At 43.1% G+C, this 17,924-nt stretch overlaps 2 protein-coding genes across 7 annotated transcripts in view; both read right to left on the bottom strand.

The window, feature by feature from the left end:
* The window catches only part of RGPD4 (RANBP2 like and GRIP domain containing 4), a 54,478-nt gene extending 41,147 nt beyond the window's left edge, over window positions 1-13,331 (bottom strand). The window contains exons 1-9 of one of the 2 annotated variants that reach the window (XM_059721032.1): window positions 13,160-13,331; window positions 9,392-9,459; window positions 8,801-8,912; window positions 7,923-8,075; window positions 5,761-5,991; window positions 5,206-5,351; window positions 4,463-4,655; window positions 4,128-4,218; window positions 3,099-3,308 (exon numbers count right to left, since the gene is read on the bottom strand). In XM_059721032.1, the coding sequence (XP_059577015.1) occupies window positions 3,099-3,308; window positions 4,128-4,218; window positions 4,463-4,655; window positions 5,206-5,351; window positions 5,761-5,991; window positions 7,923-8,075; window positions 8,801-8,912; window positions 9,392-9,459; window positions 13,160-13,234 (1,279 nt within the window). In that variant the 5' untranslated portion in view covers window positions 13,235-13,331. The remainder of the gene's footprint in view (window positions 1-3,098; window positions 3,309-4,127; window positions 4,219-4,462; window positions 4,656-5,205; window positions 5,352-5,760; window positions 5,992-7,922; window positions 8,076-8,800; window positions 8,913-9,391; window positions 9,460-13,159) is intronic. The other variant, XM_059721033.1, reaches the window with a different exon arrangement.
* A 2,226-nt stretch (window positions 13,332-15,557) lies between these two features.
* LIMS1 (LIM zinc finger domain containing 1) overlaps window positions 15,558-17,924 on the bottom strand; it is a 121,916-nt gene continuing 119,549 nt past the window's right edge. For all 5 annotated transcript variants that reach the window (XM_019485006.2, XM_019485007.2, XM_019485008.2 and 2 more), the window contains exon 10: window positions 15,558-16,661. In XM_019485006.2, coding sequence (XP_019340551.1) covers window positions 16,547-16,661 — 115 coding nt within the window. In that variant the 3' untranslated portion in view covers window positions 15,558-16,546. The remainder of the gene's footprint in view (window positions 16,662-17,924) is intronic.

The raw sequence follows: 17,924 nt of genomic DNA, 5'->3' as shown, positions 1-17,924 counted from the left end.
AGTTACGCAACAACCTCTGAACCCTCAATTTCATTTGCTTACACCTTGCTTAAAGTGAGTATGAAAATTGTTTTAGTTTTCATATTAGAAATGTTGTTGCTAGTATTAGGTAAACACCTCTCAAATCTTCAAGAACAAGGTAACAGAAAGATGGTCCTAAATAACAAAGAGAAGAAAAGCAAAAAATAAAATTATTTGGGAGCTGCTACAGTAGTTTAGTTTTTCAGATGCAAGAGACCGCTTAACCCAGGCACCTGAGGAATTTGTCCATCACTTAACTACTTCTGAAGTTGGATAGACCTCCAAAAAAGCACATACCAGCAGTGCTCCCCTCGCCACTTCTGCGAAGCAGCGCTGGAACCTGGCATGGTAAAGCACAGCTTGGGAGGGGGGGGGGGGGGGGGGGGGGGGGGGAGGGGGCCGGGGTGCGCGCAGGAAGGTGCCTGCTCCCAGCTGCCCTGCCACACTTCCCTTATGCACAGGAGCAGTGTGGGCAGCAGCACAGGGTTGTGCCCCTTGCTGCTACCCCCGCCTGCAGGGGAAGTGTGGCAGGGCAGCGGGGAGTTTGGAGCAGGCAACTTTCTGCACCCCTGCTGTGTCCTGTCACGCCAGGTTCCAATGCTGCTTTGCAGAAGTGGCAAGGGCAGCACAGCGGGGAGCACTGCCGGTATGTGCTGCCTCCCTGGAGCCTGGGTAGAGAGGCAGCAGATGTTTGCAGCTGGCCCAGGTTCTGGGTAGCTGCTGACAACCATGGAGCTAGGGCTGCTTGCAGCAGGGCTTCCACAGGAGCAGCCCAGGCTCCGTGGCTGTCAGCAGCTACACAGAGCTGGGGCTGGCTGCAGCCAGGAGGCTACAAACAACTGCTGCCCTCTGGCCCTGGCCACAGCTGTCTGCCGGCTCCGGGAAGGCAGCAGGTGCGGTACCACGTCCATTAGGGCCAGGACCGGGGAGGCATCAGCTGTTTGTAGCCTCCCAACTGCAGCTGGCCCCGGCTCTGGGTAGCTGCTGATAGCCACAAAGCCTTTGCGGCTCCCAGCAGGGCTTCTAGTATCTCAGCTGCGGGCTGGGAGCAGCCCGGGCTCCAGGCTGGCAACAGCTACCCTGGGGTGGGCAATTATTTCAGGCAGAGGGCCACTTACCCAGTTTTGGCAAGCTGTTAAGGGCCACATGGGTAGCCCTGACCCCTGGTCACCATCTTGGGACCAATGGCCCAATGTCTCGGGACCAATGTCTCAGGGCCAGCGCCAGTGGGGCCCAGAGCAGGGTGCAGTCTGGCAGGGGTCTGTGGAGCCAGGTTGGGCTGCACCAGCAAGGACAGGGGGGAGCTGACCTGGCTCCACAGAGCACCTGCTGTCCAGGGCCCCTGTACTCCTGCTGCCCTGCTCTGAGCCCTGCCAGCGCTGGCACTGGGACACTGGTGTGGGCCCCGTGGACCTGCTCACTCCCAGTGCCCCCCAGCCCTGCTGTACAGGCGGGGGCAGCATGTCGTCTCAAGCCCCTGCTCCGTGGCAGGGAACGAGCTGGTGCTGAGGCCGGGAAAAGTGGCCCCTGCCCTGTGGCCAGCACTCCTTGCTGCAGTCACTCGCAGCCCGCGTGGGGCTGTCCTGAGCAGGCACAGGCAGCCCTATGCGGGCTGCGAGTGGCAGCAGTGCGGGGCACAGGGCGGGGCCACGTTTCCCACTCTCAGCACCAGCTTGTAACCTGCCCTCACTGCCAGCCTAGGCCCCACGCCGGCACAGGGCTCGCCCATTGGGGCTCTGCCGCAGTGGCAACAGCTGCAGCCCCCCAACTTGCTGCTCTGGGCAGTGTTTGCCATCGCCGCCTCTTGGCTGCCTGATGTGCGAGCTCCGGGTGGGCAGCAGCAGCTGCAAACACTGCCCGGCACAGCAAGCAGAGGGCTGCAGCAGCTGCCGCCGCACGCAGGCCCGACAAGCGAGTCCAGAGCCAGCATAGGGCCCAGGCTGGCTGTGAGGGCAGGTTACAAGCTGGTGCTGAGCACGGGAAAAGCAGCCACATCCTTGGCCCCTGCCCGGTGCCCTATGCTGCTGCCACTCGCAGCCCACGTGGGGCCGCCTGTGCCTGCTCAGGACAGCCCCTAGCGGGCTGCGAGTGGCTGCATCAGGGAGCGCCAGCCACAGGGTTGGGGAAGGGCCGCTTTTCCCCAGGCTCCTTCCCTCCCTTTCACTGAGGTTCCAGCATGGTGCAGCCACATTCGAGCATGGTGTAGCCACATGGTCCCAGTGGGGGGGCGGGGCCGGGGGGGCCCTGCTGTTTCAGGAGCCCACCAGGATTCCCCTGGTTCCTACTGCCCCTGGTTCCTGTCATTTTTGTCAGGAACCAAAGACAAATAAATATTAATTTTCTAAATTTTTTAGGGACCCCGTGGGCCAGATAGGCCTCGCAGACCAGATGCAGCCCACGGGCCATATTTTGCCCAGCCCTGAGTTACCCAGATCTGGGGCCAACTGCAAACAGCTGCTGCCTCCCCAGCCCCAACGCACGCTGAGGAAAATGGTCTCGTGTGTCATGCTTGGCATGCGTGCTGGGGGTGGCCGACCCCTGGTTTATACTGTCACAATATAGTAGCTTAATGCAGAAATACTCACCATTTCATGTTTACCACCTAAAGAATAGCCCAGGAAGTAAGGGCATTACAACTTCTTTGAAATATCCATTTGATAGATCTGGATGCGGGCTGTCCAGAGAGATCAGTTCTTCCAATGCAATACTACATTTATCACCTGAAATGTCAAGCTAACAGTCTCTAACTTAAATATGCAGGTTGCTAATAGATTACAGCTTTTGCACATACAATCTCCATCTAGTCTAACAGAAAAGGTTTCATCTTCTGGAGATGTTAGACTCACCTATTTTCCATTAGGTGCTGAGAAAAGTAGATGAACAATAGATAGCTAAATGTTGAGTTCTCAGGCTTATTCAATTCATTTATAACCAAAAGGTAAATTATAGTCTAAAATTACTTTAGGAGCAAATTTGTTCTCAATCGTAGTCTGCAATGTTCAAGTACCTATAGTTAACACATCTGCATGAACACAACGTTAAGATACATAAAATACACTTAAAGTGACATGTCTTACCAATATCATGTCTAGCAAGTTCCATGCGTTCCGGTGGATGTACACTGATGTTTCCAATATCATCTGTGCCAAGGAAAGATCGCTCTCTAGAAATGCCTCTCTCAAAGAGTGCATCAAATAAAGTAGATTGCCCACTTTTGTTTGCAAAAGACTCCACAATCTCTTTCAAGAAGTCTTGCTTGCCATAACTTAGGTTTAGCAACATGTGACCTAGAAAGCAAGATACTTTGTTAATTCAAAAACAATGAATTATTATTTTTTTTTATTTAAAATGAATTTTATTCAGTAGCAAGCATTTCTTAGAGCAGTAACCCAGTATGTTAAAGAAAGAGGACCGTAGACAAATTCCTACTGCCTATAAATTCCCTTTGACTTCTATTGTGCCAGAATTTAACCTCATACGCCCAGGTCCTTTCATACTCTGCAGCGAGGCATCCAGGCCAAAGAATTTAGATATCCAGTCCTCTGGACATGAATATGGAACCTTTGGTAAAGATGGTTTAACAAATATGTAAAAAAAATCCCTGCAGTACAGCCAGCATTCTTTATTTCCACAAATAGCTACGATAGGAGTGGAATGGCCTCTTGCAAGAGAAGGAAATCCTGAAGAGCATCTCATTCAGAGAGCCAACAACCCAAAAGCAAAAAAGGTGAAAGGTACAAGGCTATAAACTAATAGCACCCAACACTATAGACACTAGGAAAGGAAGAGTTGAAGAAGATTCAAAAAGGTACAAAACTTTTAAAGTTGGTATCACTCAGGAGCATGAAGAAAGGGTAGTAGGAAAATGTTCTAATTTTTCCATATTAACTCATTTTTTCACATGGCAGAGAAAAAAAAAAAAGGGGGAATAAATTGCTGTTGTATGATCAAAGATACTTTTAAATTTAATCATGGGATATCAAAATGTAACTACATATATGCTCAAAGTGGAGAGTAAATTCTTCTCTCACATGTTTTGGAACAGTTTAATATTTCTTACAAACTAAGTAACAAATTTAAGAAGTTTCATTTAATATTTTTGTTACCAGACTGGCTTAGTCGATCACAAGCTAGCATTTCTAGTATTTCTTGTCCGGCTTGGTCTCCTTTTATAAGTTTTGCCTTTGGTTTAGGAACCTAGTAGAAATGTAAAGGGAAAAAAAAAATCAGAAAGTTACTATTTCAAGACATTAGACCTCAACAATAAGAAAATTTTTCCTAAAATTACCATTCCAGACAGGTGACTATCAAATATTTTCTTTAAAAGCTCCGATTTAAGGAGACACAACAACATCCCCATTTGCTTACCTGAAAAAAGTATACTACTGCAAGGACACTACATCAACGTAGGCATAACAAAAATAAATTCAAAACTACTTACTTGAAAAGCAATCAGGTAACACAAAGCTGCCAGTTCAGAAACAGCTCTCCTCTGGGCCTCGCTGTGTTCAGCCATTTTCAGTAGCAGAGTTCCAGCATGCAGGTAGAAGTGACCTCTCATTTCCATGAAAGTCACAGACAGTTCATCAGTCCCATTCACATACAGTTTCACAGAGTGAAGTGCGCTATCAAAACTACAGGACAAACAAAATTTTCTTTAAACTAGTGCCAGCTACATACTAGTTTTAGAGTTAAGTAATTCTGCTTGCAAAGTGTAAACGGTATGTTGGACTGAAAGAGAGCTATATAGAACAGAATCTCGAGTTGAAGGCTCTTGTTAGTTTCTGGTACACTTTACTCACACACAGAAATATTTCTGGTACATTTTACTCTTATACAGAAATATTTCTGTATAAGAGCCTACCCTCTGACTTTTTTTGTTGTTGTTGCTAGAAGCTCTTCCAGATAGTAAGGTATGCCAGTGGAAAAATATTCACACCCCAAGGGTCAAGAAGCACACAACAATGCAAGTCTGGTTCTCAACAATATCGAAACATAGAACCAAGGTAGCACGACACAGAAATCTAGGTTTTAGTAACCAGCACAGGTTTTTTTTTTTTTAAATCAGTTGTTTTCCTAAACCACCTGCATAGCGAAACAAGCCTACTTGATAATTTCTTAGTGCAGAACAACATCTCTTGGCATTGAGAAGTGTTTCAGCACGGGAAGTTACAATGAGAATACCTTTCAAGTACTTCTCTACTTTCTTGAACGTCTCTAGTAGAAAGTGTCATTACTACAAGGTTGGAATAGGCCAGCAGCAGATCCTTGTTGGTGGTTCTCCAGTTACTTTTATCAGATTCTGAGTCTTGTACAGATTCCAGATATTCCTAGAGAAAATTTACCACAAAATAAGGTACAGTTATCATCTTGGTGGGCTAGAACACTTCCACTTCCAAATCTCACTAGCTACCACTGACTGCATACTCCATTTTACTAACTGCAATATCAACATACATTTCATCCTAGTGTCCAGAGAGAAAACATAGCTCTATAGGAGAGGGAAGTTCTGAGCTTTCTGTGCAAGACAAAACCAAGAGGCTTACTTAAAACACAATCAACTTAAAAATGTTGAAACGCTGTCAGAGCAAGTATGAAAAACTAAAGGTGTTCTGTTAGATCCTCCTCCTCCTTGGAAAATTCAAGAATTACACTAATGCAACTTAGTGTAGAAGACTAAAAACTGTTTCCCTTGTGCCCCCCACGCCCCACAAGAGCCTATATTACAATTAAGCACACCTTAAGTGTCTGTACAACACAGGAACACCATTCCAAGCTTGACCGAGAAGTTATCTTCTTTTCTGCTTCACAGCAGTGAGCCACAGCATCTCCAAGTCTCTGATTTGACCGGTAGAGTTCAACTAGCCTGATGTTTACATAGACATCATCTGGTCTTGCATAGAGTTCTGACTGAATCAGGTCAAAAAGCTGATTCCATCCATCCTCACCTTTACAATCCAGTAACTGCTCCTATTAAAAAACAAAACCAACATGTTTATGATTTTATGTGCCACTTAACCATGCAACTAACTTTGCTATTACTGCTCACACAAGTTGGACTGGTTTGAAGAGGGCTTTCAGATGTATTTAAAATATTAAATTAACATTAAGACGACTTAACAGAAGTAATTGATATTTTGCATCTTTAAACATGTGTTGGGATGGGTTTAAGAGCACATCAGAATTCTGTTGTATCAGTAATTAACTTTGTTTTACTGACAGAGAAGTCCATTAGAGGTCTCTTACTGCAGCTTATCTGGCCACATATTCATTTTTGGGAGGAGGTATTCTGCTCCCAATGCAGAAGAAAGTTATACACCTATACACAGATCAAGTCATACTCTGTTTCTGGAGATACCCTTCCGAAGCATACCAATTACATTTTGAAAAGCAACAGAAGTCTCACATCTTATGTTCATGAGCATCCAAATCCAAGACAAACGTATTTAAAGGACCAAAACATTTATTCAAGTGTTTATTCAAGGTAATAAAAATTAAACCAGTAGTCCACTTCCTGAAAGAGCTACTATACACATGCATGCTAAGCCCTCAGAGCCACACAAAAGAAAATGTTGATGTACAATGAATTCATGATATGCAGTTCATACTTAACACAATTACCTTATTTGTAAAAAACAAAAACAACAACAAACCCCAAACCAATTTTTATTTAAAACTTCTGAAGTCTGACTACTGAAGTATTTACAACTGTTCCCAAGAAACGCTAAAGAAATAAGCAAGGTCTGAGAGTTACTAGTGCAGGACCTGAGACCTGCCATGTAGTATTTGCTCAAATTGATGACAACCTTGAATTTAAAACAACCCCCTCTAATTAGATTATATACATAACAAATTTTTAAATTTTCCATAATTTTACATGTATTGAATCTAATTATTGAAGGGTCAATCTTTAATTCACCCCCACACTGTTGCAGGAGGGTAGGTGATCAAGCAGCTGTCCCCCTGCTTGTGCCTGCCCCCCTTTTCTCTCTGTTCCCCCTCCAATCTTTCCCCTGCCATCCTCTGCTCCCTGCCCCTCTTACCCCCATGCAGGCTACATCCAATGAGCACAGCCCCAGCCCAGCCCCTGCAGCAGTGGCATGCAGCCCACACAGCTGCTACAGGGCCAGGCTGAAGTTGTGCTTAATGCCCCAGCTGCAGCATGGATGGAGCTTGACAGTGCAGAGCAACAGTAAGGGGTAGGGAGGGAGAAGGGCAGGTGGGGGAGCAGACAATGCATAGAAGGGGGGGGGGGCGCAAAGAGGCTGCAGGGGGAGCTGGCGGAGTGCAGAAGGACAGGCAGCAGCTGTGACGCCAACCCTAGGATGGAGCTGTAAATATGATAATCAGCCATTAACACTGATCAGAAAAAAGCAGTACTAGACAAGAACAATCCAGAAACGGTATAAAGGTCTGTTAACTTGCTATCCATGAGAACCAAAAATGCCTCTATGATCAGTAGATTCTCCTTGTATTATTCGATTTCTGGACTAGAAATCAGACTTAAGTTTCTCTATTAACTTTCTCTGGAAAGAATCTTAAAACCACCTATTAGGTAGTATAGATACTATAACTTTTTAGCACACAGAAACCCTACTCCTAGAGTAAAATAAATGTGGTGACCACTGTAGAAAAACAACAAAACAATGGTTCCTACGCCTCAGTTGTAAACTTTATGTTAATATTTATTACAAGACTGTCAAAGTCTGGTGATCTGCAGTGGTCAAAGAATAAGCAGATTCAATAACCAAGGGAGAAAGAAAACAAATATACTCAAAAAAGCAAACCAAAAAAGTTAGAAAAGATGAAATCGCTATATCAAATTGTCTTTGTCCTAGTTTAAAAAAAACAAGAGCATGCAAATGAGAAGTTAATGATAAAACTCAGATGGATTAATTTACCTTCAATCTGTACACAGCAGAGCTTCCAGGGAAATGTTTAGCAGCTCTCTCAACCCAATATTTTCCTCTTCCATCAGTAACATCATTTTTACACAATAATTCCGCAATTTTCAGTACAAGGTCTTTCTGAGTTGGGTTCAACTCCACTGAACGCTATTTCCCAAACACAAGATATGAGTTGTTATTTTTGCAGACAGCATGAAACATTTCAACATTTATCTATAGTATAATTAGAACAAACATGAATTCTAAATATGAAGAGCAATACTGATGATCAGTATGTACTTGCAAAGTTTGAAATGGGCCATAAAGATACCTTTAGAAATTCCTGGGAATAGTACTCTACCAAGATGCATTTTGAATCTGTTGGCAGCAAAATCTTAAAGAAGGGGAATATACTTATTCTGATAGTTTTACAGCCACGTACATCCAGAAAAACTATCATTTGTCTTAATTCTATAATATATTTTATTAGTAGTTAGACTCATCAGGTTGGAGGTACACAAGAATTTTAGAACCTAAAGATGGTAAACACTTTTCAATGCAGAAAGAGTTAAATAGTAGAGCTTTTTAAAGATCAGTTGTAGAACTGATGTTGGACACAGATAGTGTTACAATTGTCTAAATGTTGTTTAATTCATCCTTGGTGTAATTACTATGCAAAAAACAGTTTGGAAGAAACAGAGGAATCCTTCTTCCCAATTTTTTATCTTGTGCATTTGACAACAGAAGAAGCTTTATCAGATTGTTCACTTAGCTATAGCACAGTTGTCTCCTATCTGTTTTGTATAGCAAAAAGCAAATAGAAAAAAAAAAGCTGACCCCCTTTTCTGAATTCTACATAATTCAAACAGAATGCAGGATAACCTATTACTTACCTTATAACAACCCACAGCCTTTTCTATGTTATCTTCAGCTTCATAGAGCTGGCCAAGGAATCTGTGAGCTTTTGGATCTCTCTCCTGTACGCTAAGGTATGTTGATATATACCTAGAAAGAAAGAAAAAAAAGAAATAAAAGTTTCCTGATCACTACTTAAAAAAAAAATCTAAAAACTTAACCCATTCTTGTGCTGAATAGTGAGGGTTCAAACCACAGCATTTGGCTCTGCAGCTCCAAAGCAGCACACAGCGTTTATCTGGTATATACCAATGCAACACTTGTTAGTAAATATTTGGACAGCACAAAGAACCAATAAATGTATACTGTGCTGTAGAACTGCGACTACCTCAAAGCATAGTTTTACTTTTCTAGTTCCAGCTTTCCTTCAGGTTCTCTGCTCCCACCCCCCCACCTCTCACTCTAAAATCTCTCTCGCTCTACCAAGTTGCATTGAGGGTAAGATGCACTGAACACTACCTGAAATTCACAGTTTTGGTATTTAAAGTACATATGATAAATAGCTATATAATAATAATATGTAATTAGCCATCACCGTAATTAAAAACAATGTTTTTAATGTATGTTACCTTTTAGCAAGTTCATATTCTTTTGCTTCATAATACAGCTTAGCAAAAAAGAATCCTTTAATTGATTTCTAGGAGACGAGAAACATGAAGTGTTATGGCAAAACTTTCATAAAATACAATGTTCCTATATTTAACCAAAATAGTTTAAACATGATTTTCAGTTTATCTGTATTCAACTAAGGGACTAAACTTTAGATACGTATTTTCAATCGTACTCCAGTTTCTCATTAAATTCTGTGTTATTCTTACCCCAAACTATTATAAAGTCCTACTTCCTATTTATGCACAGTACTAATACCCTATACATAGGCAAATTAAGCTACCTAGCAAATAGAAAACTTCACTGCCCGAGTATATATTGGGAATGTTTTTGTTGACTATAAAAGCAACAAGTGGCACACTAAACAGGATCATTTTGGTCAAAACAGAGTAAATTTGCTGCCGAAAGTCTATTATGCATCTATCTAGATGAACTCCCTCTTAAATTATATACACCAGAACAAGTCTATCAGCAGAAACTGATTTTCACAATTTCAGAAATAGCACATTATTTCTAGCCAGAGTACTCCTGATACCCTGTTAGCTCTCTCTAAGAGGAAGAATTGTGCTTGTGCAAAAGTTAATTTATAATCAGACACACTGTATGTGGATCACTTCCCACATTCAACAATTGTTTAACATGTGTATGTCAACTACAGCAACTGCTTAACTGGAGGGAAATATTTAAAATATTCAATATACAGTGAGGTTCCTTTAAATGCAGTTTTGAAACTGCAATCAAGATAACTCAACATTACACATCCAGACAGTACTCTGAGAAATATCAGCCTTCTATACACCACGGTCAGAGAACTACTGCATCGATGGCAATCAAAAACTACCCAATAATTATCTGGAAAGCCTGCAAGGAACAGGAAGGCCACAAGGAAATTCTATGAAAGGAGGATGAACTCTGGACATTGAGTTGAAAACTAAGAATTTTGCTTGGTTTGCAGCAGTAAGTTCAAGCACTTTTTTGTTAACAGGATAATATTCAACTTTCAGCTCATTTAAGATCTGTGGCAAATAGAAGATGAGCCATTATTTCATATATTTCATAGACATTAGGGCTGGAGGGGACCTTGGAAGATCTTCAAGTCCAGCTCCCTGCCCCAGGGGCAGTAAGTGAGCAGGGGTCATAGGATCCCAGCAAGATAAACATTCAAATTGGTCTTGAAGGCTTGCTTGAACCACCTCTGGCAGCAGTCTATTCCAGACCTTGGGGGCTCAGATTAAATGCTGTATATTTTTAAACCTCTCCTCACTTCAAGTCACCCATCTTAAATCAAATACAGTGATTTTCTGAATGAAGGTAGGACAGATTTAAAAGTCAAACTTGCCTCTATGGACTATGGTATAGATTCAAAACTGAAATCTGAAGATGCCTGTGAGCTAGTCTACTAAAAAGGGACTAATGAAGCAGTGTAGTCACACTGATCTTGGATACTGTGCAACTGAGGAATAAGAAGCATCTATTTCTACTGTTTACTCCTTGCATTCAGCTGTAGCATAGTTCACAGAGTCACTCAGTGCTCCCCATTTCTGTAGGTCTTTCACACAGAAAACAAAGAGATGAAAAGTATTAAAAGTGGGGTGTGGTTAATAAACACTTGCAATGGCCAACTTCTTATATTCAATGAATACCAACTTGTCATCATTTGGTTTAAAAAGGATCTGAATTCTGTGACTCAGCCTCAACAAAATCCCTGCATGTTTGCTCAGGTATGAGACAGTACAATTGCTGCGTCCACTGATCCCGTCTAAATCCTTCTGTGTGTTACAGTGCACACGGATGTGCGATGACATAAAAAGGCTGCATTGTTAAATATCCTACCACTGCAGTTTGCAGCAAGGTAAACAGTAAAAACAGACCTCATGCATGGCTGCATGAGACCTTTGAAAAAAAGGTCAAATGTGGCTTTTCAACAGGCCAGGGGCACCCATGACTACCATGACAGCTTACTGACCACTTTCTGGGCTTGACAGCTAGGGAGCTGGCCACCCAGACCCTCTTCCCTGCTATATTCAACATGCCAAGAACAAACACTTTTCCCAATATATAAGAACTGCCACTGACTGGGTCAGACCATAAGTCCATCTTGCTTAGTATCACTGTGCCCGTGGCAGAGCAGAGGCTGAAAGGGAACGTGACCTAGCTATGACCAGGGGTGTAGACTGTAGCTGTGTTTCTCTAAAGACACAGGCAGACAAGGTTCTTTGCATAAATCTGATATCTTTTATTAGACCGACTCAAATAGTTGGACAAATTCTTCTTAGCAAGCTGGGCATTTGTACCTGAAAGCTTGCTAAGAAGAATGTTTCCAACTGGAGCTAAGGATGTTACCATGCTAGCACACTAACAGTGTTCTCTATCTCCTTGGCTCTACTGCCTCAGTCCCATCCGACTCCTGTCTTTTCTTCCTACCTGATGTTACATACAAAGAACAGGCTGTACAAACCAGTGAGGCATATAAATACACTGAGCCTCTTGTGCAGCAATGGGTTATTCAGGACCTGGCTATCAATGCAATGACTTCTCTGCTATCAAACTGTGGCCTTTCCCCGCAGGGCTGATTGCCCTAGTGTTCCTTTGCCCGATCACTACCCTGTCATGTCAGTGCCTATGATGCCCAGCCCTTAGATAATCTAATATCACTTCATAGTGTCATAGTTTCATAGTAGCTAGGGTCAGGAAGGACCTGAACAGATCATCTAGCCTGACCCCCTGCCACAGGCAGGAATGAATGCTGGGTTCACAAGACCCCAGACAGGTGATCACCCAACCTCTTTCTGAATTTACCCAAGATAGAGGCAAGGACCACTTCCCTGGGAAGCTGGTTCCGATTTTGGCCACCCTAACTGTAAAATATCACCTCCTGATCTCTAACCTAAACCTATTCTCCATCAGCTTATTACCATTGTTCCTCATCACCCCAGGTGGTGCTGGGGAGAAAAGGGCTCTTCCTATTTCCTAATGATAGGACTTGTTGACTGCAAAACTAATTTACATGCTGAATGTTTCTCTTCTCTCAATCTTCTTATTCAAACTGTCCCACGTTTCCAACAAAGCCTTGACTGGGATGATGTAGTTGGGGATGGTCCTGCTTTGAGCAGGGAGTTGGACTAGATGACCTCCCTGAGGTCCCTTTTCCAACCCTAATTTTCTATGGTTCTATTTGAGCAGGTCTAATAAAAGATATTGGATTTACCCAAAGAAAGTCATCTGGCGACCACCAGGGGTTTTCCCACAGTTCCTCTCTCACTTGCAGCCTCTGGCATTTCAAAACTAGGAAGCCCTGACTCCAAGGCCACACCCCTCACTCCCCTGCTTGCTAGCTCCTCTGCCCCCTTCCTCCAAGAGCCGGTCCCATCCCTCTTGGAATTGGCCAAAACTCCCCGCCTCCCTCACAGCCAGTGCCAGGGAGGTCACACCTGAATGAAACACAGCGAGAAAGAACTGCCTGATAGCTGGAAACTGTCAACTTACTAGTTTCCTTTTCCAACTCCTAGGTATGCTGTGGTGGGAAAGAGAAAGTGATAAATCCCAATCTGCTTTCCCTTCGCCATTCACCAGGATCCCGTGACTTGACACACCCAAGAACAGCCAGGAAGAGCTAGAACTCCTCCCCTCCCCCCATCTTTATCAAGGCCAAACTCAGTCGGGCAAGGCCCAAAAGTCAAGCTCCCAAATTCAAGCCTGCCGGGCCGGCTAGGCCCGGCCGCTCTCACCTCGCGGGGGGACGGCGCGGCGGCCTGCACGGAGGCGATGTACCGCTCCACCTCGGCCTTACTGCGCCGCATCATGGCAGCCGCGGCGGTCAACCGGTCTCCAAGGGGCGACCCGGCAGCGCCGCACGGCGAGAGTGACGCGAACCGCCCGCGACTACGAGCGAGAGCCCGGGTCGCACGGCGGGAAGCGGAAGTGACGGAAGAGAATGCTTGAGGCGCATGCGCACCCCCTACAGTTCCGTTTGAGCCTTCTCAACATCTGGGCACTTTCACACGTTCCTCTCCCCCTCCCTCCTGAGTGACCACACCCCCTGTTGCGTAACCCCGCCCCTAACATCCGGGCACTTTCCCCTTCCTTCCTGTGGCAGTAGCCCCGCCCCCAACATCCGGGCATTTTCACGTTCCTCTCCCCATCGAGAAGCCACACCCCCTGCCACATAGCCCCGCCCCAACATCCGTGCACTTTCTCGTTCTCACCTCCCATTGGGTAGCCCCGCCCCACCCTTTCCCCGGGCCTATTCCCTTCCCGCCCTTACTTTGTTGTGCTGGGGGGGGCTCTCACCAATGCAGCCCAGTATGCCGTTAGCCTTCTTGGTAACCAGGGCACGCTGCTGGCTCCTATTCAGCTTATTATCTGCTGTAAGCCCCAGGGCCTTTTCTTCAGGACTGCCAGCTGGTCCCCAGCCTGTGCTGGTGCACGAGACCTCCTGCAGTCCAGCCCCTGCTCAGAGCAGGGCTGCCCCAACCAGACCGCTCCCTTCCTGTAGTGGGGGGCCCCAAAACAGGACACAGTACTCCAGATGTGGCCTCACCTGCTCTGAATAGAGAGGAAGAATCAACTCCCCTCGCTCTCCTGGCAGCATGCCATAGCCTTCACAATGTTAAGTGGCAGAGAAAGTCAACAGAGATTTGTCATTTGCTCTCTCCCGCCATATAAGAACTCAGGGTCACAAATTGCACCAAGGAGGTAGTCAGTTTCAAGCTAACAGGAGGCATGCTGTGTCCCATTTGAGTGTGGACCTCACTGCCACGGGATGCGGAAGCTGCCAATTTCACAGGATGCAAACGGATTGGATAAATTCCAATCCAGTAGTGAGCGGTCACTATTGAGCGTAGGAGCTAGGAATATAGCCTCTGAATTGCAACTTCCTAGACCTTCACTGTTGGAGGCTGCATGTGAGAGAGGAGCAGTGGAAACTGGCCATCTCCTGTTCACTCCTTTCAGTATCTGCTCTCTGCCACTGCGACACCGAGGGTCTGACCCAGTCAATGGCAACTCTTACGTTTTGCCGTAGGCAGTCCCTGCGCAGAGTTCAGAGCCAGGAGAGCCAGAGGGATAGGTGATGAGATGACTGAACGTAGTCAGGATGCTGGAGCAGGCTATAGGGATTTAGCTGTCCTCTACCCCCTGGGTTTCTTGCCCTGGAAACCAACCATTTCAACCTTCTCTGGCTTCCTTCCTTCTCTGGGGGAGAGAAGCTGAAGGGACTTGGCCCTGACTGGGCTCTTGGCAAAGGTGCCTCCTACCCTCACAGCTGGCAGGGCACAGCAACAAGGCATTTTGTAAGAGGGAGGACACAGACTCTTCCTTTAGCCTTCCTTTAGCTCTTTTTGTTCTTGCTTCTCAAAGCAAACGCCTCAGAAGCAGAGTGTAGTGCCCCCCTACTCCCCTCCCCCCTCCCCCTCAACCCTGCAAAGGCAAAACACAGTCAAGGGCCAAAACTAGGAATTAAACCTATTACTGTTATATTGTTACTTTATATGCATAAATACAACCAAAGGTGGACAAACATACAGTGTGGCAAATGGAAGAGAGAATTGTGTCTTCCTCTTCACCTTGAATATCCCTTTAAGAGGTGAGACAAGTTAAATTTCATAACCTTTAGTGACTGCACTGGAAAGTTTAAACCAACTAAGGGGTAATTGTTCTTAGACATTTTATGAGATTCCAGCTGATACTGCATAATCCATCAGAATCTGTTAAGGTTGCCATATTAAAAGAGGAAAGGTTAGATTTTTGTTAAATTAGTTTGCCATATTTGGTAATGTATTATCACAGGCAATTTCTGATAGATTTTTAATCCATTGCACTTTTAACAGGAAGGAAATGAACTAGATTCTGTACAGCTATAAATGAAGAGTCTAATGCTATTTATTGGACATTTTGATTGGTTTGGGCTCAGTCCTCCAAGGATGCAATAAAACTTAAAGATGCTGAGCACTTAACAGGATTGACCTTTTATCCTTGAGCTCTGTGATGTAAAAGTAACATTCCCAAATAACAGATAAATGTTTCATGTGTTCATCTAAAAATTACTTATTCCACGAAGCAATGTAATGTATTTTTAAAACCTCAAGTGTTCACATTTGGAAAAAAAAGAATTCTTCAGACATCTGGTACAGTTAAAGCATGTTATCTTTTGAAATACCTGGCATACATTTTCTGCATAAAAAATATGAAATAAAATTGCATATATATTTAATGGATCATTTTTTAAACATTATTAAGGTCCAGCAGAATAAGGCACAAAAAGGAAATAAAATACAAAACACTCACAGAAGTTACTGCATTGTTTTAAACTGAACGTAGCAAAATTCAAGTAGTTCTGAATATGCTCATTTTTTGCAACAGGAATATATTTCTTATGTTGCTGTTTCCACTTTTGAAGTCTGATGTACAAAGATTAATAAGTTTAATCTAGTTAAGGCAATATACCTTCTGCATTAGTTGCAGTTAGATTGACAGTTGTTTCAGAGACAGTTAAAAAGTAAGGCTTTTCTAAGTGTACTTTGATCAGAATCTAAAGAATGAACAGTTCCCAAGAAAGTGATAAATTACAGATTTAGGCCTGAGTCATTCAAAGACTTACATACATGATTAATTTTATGCACACAAATAGTACTGAGAACTTTAAAGGAACTATTCATGTACATAAAGTTATGTGCATTTTTAAAGTCTTTGCAGTGAAGTACTAGCAGATCTTATGTCTATACAGTATCCCCACCTAACATCAGTGGGTGGGCACCAGATTCTATCTAGGAGTCCAACTACAGAGCCACCAGTCTCTCTCATGAACTGATAACTCATTTAGTATGTGAATATAAGCTATATAGCAACAGACAGATATAACTGCAAATGGCAAATAGAGAATTTAAGATATATTTAGTTTTTGCTAGTTATGAAGTTTACATAAAGTATCAGAGTGTTCTAGACATATGTTCTGAGGGAGATAAGAGGCAAGAACTTTAGTATGAAGCTAATCGTGCAGCAGGGAAATTCATTCTCTTTGCTTGTGTTTGACTGATTGCAGCCTCAAATGAAATAAAATCAAATAATATTGTTAACAGCTTCTCATTTTTGCACAGAAAATGAGATTTTTGGTATCTTTACTTCCTCCCTAAAGTTTCAGCTAGTTTCTTCAGTCTCTTCTTCAGTTCCAAGGGAAACTTCTCATAGCACTTCTTGCAGACAGGCTTCATATCAAACTCAACAAACTTGTTCCTAAAAATGGTAAAGCAAAATATAACTTTAGTGAAAGGGATTTTGAAGATGTCTCATAATGTTATAAAAATAAAAGATACTTATACCACTATGAGGGTTTTTACTTACACACGGAACACAAATTACAAATAATAAAATGAGACAGCACATGCAGACATACCTGAATCTATTTTAAAGGGCACACACTATTATACACATGACTATTTATGCCTGTGTTTTTGAGTAATGTTAAGGAAGAAAGACCCAAGTTCAGAAGAATCTGGGTTTCTTTATACCTGGCTTGTTGAGTATTGGTTTCTTCGCTAAAGAACACAAACTAGGTTTTGAAAAATGGTGCTAAGTGCACACCAGGCATATAGTCAATACATAGACATACACACATAAATAGTATACTAGTGTATATAATACTCTGTATATACTACAAGTAGATATATCATAAACACACTACTAGTAGATACATCATATATAGTATATATATGAGTGATAATATATTAGAGAGCAAGAGAGAAAAAGAAAATGAAGTAAATAACTGAAGTGAAGAAAACATTTTGTAGTGTACTTTAACTGCAAAACATTGGGATTGAACAAAAAAAAAGATTATGCACTTATCTGAACTCTTCTACCTACACAAATAGCCTACATATACTTTTTGCACCTCAGTAAGGCCAGTTACCTTATTGGACTGCCTTATGCCTTTTCTAACAGCTTTGAAATTGATGGCTCCTAGTCCATTTTACCAATTATGCAGTCAGACATAGGAAGGCCTGATTTGGTACAACATGCAGTGATGTATAATTAAACAATGAATTGTAAACATATTAGTACAGATATGGGATACATTTTCAAAATTCTTCACATTTCCATTAGTAAAAACCTATCTTGTTTGAATATTGGCACACGCTATTATGAAGACAACTGAAAATGCTGTACTGGATTAAAGCATGGACCATCTTGTTAAACATCCTGTTTCTGGCAATCAGCAATACCAGCTGCTTTTAGAGGAAAGCAGAGGAAACCCTACAGCTATGGGCTAATCTGTCCAGACAGGAAGTACTACTGTGTCAACAAAATAATGAAACGCTGCTGTCAAATGCCAGCAAACACACTGGAAAAGTAAAATGCTATGTAATATTTTCTGACTACACTGGTAGTATATTAGGTTACTTAAAACACATAGTACTACTTTCCAGATATAAATTGAGTACTCAAGTTTGCTTTCCCTATATTTTAACGATCTGTTGTATTTTTAGAAATGGAAATGGT

This window comes from Alligator mississippiensis, chromosome 1 (assembly GCF_030867095.1).
Source record: "Alligator mississippiensis isolate rAllMis1 chromosome 1, rAllMis1, whole genome shotgun sequence".
In the NCBI taxonomy this organism is placed as follows: domain Eukaryota; kingdom Metazoa; phylum Chordata; order Crocodylia; family Alligatoridae; genus Alligator; species Alligator mississippiensis.
This window is presented reverse-complemented; position numbering and strand designations above follow the sequence as displayed.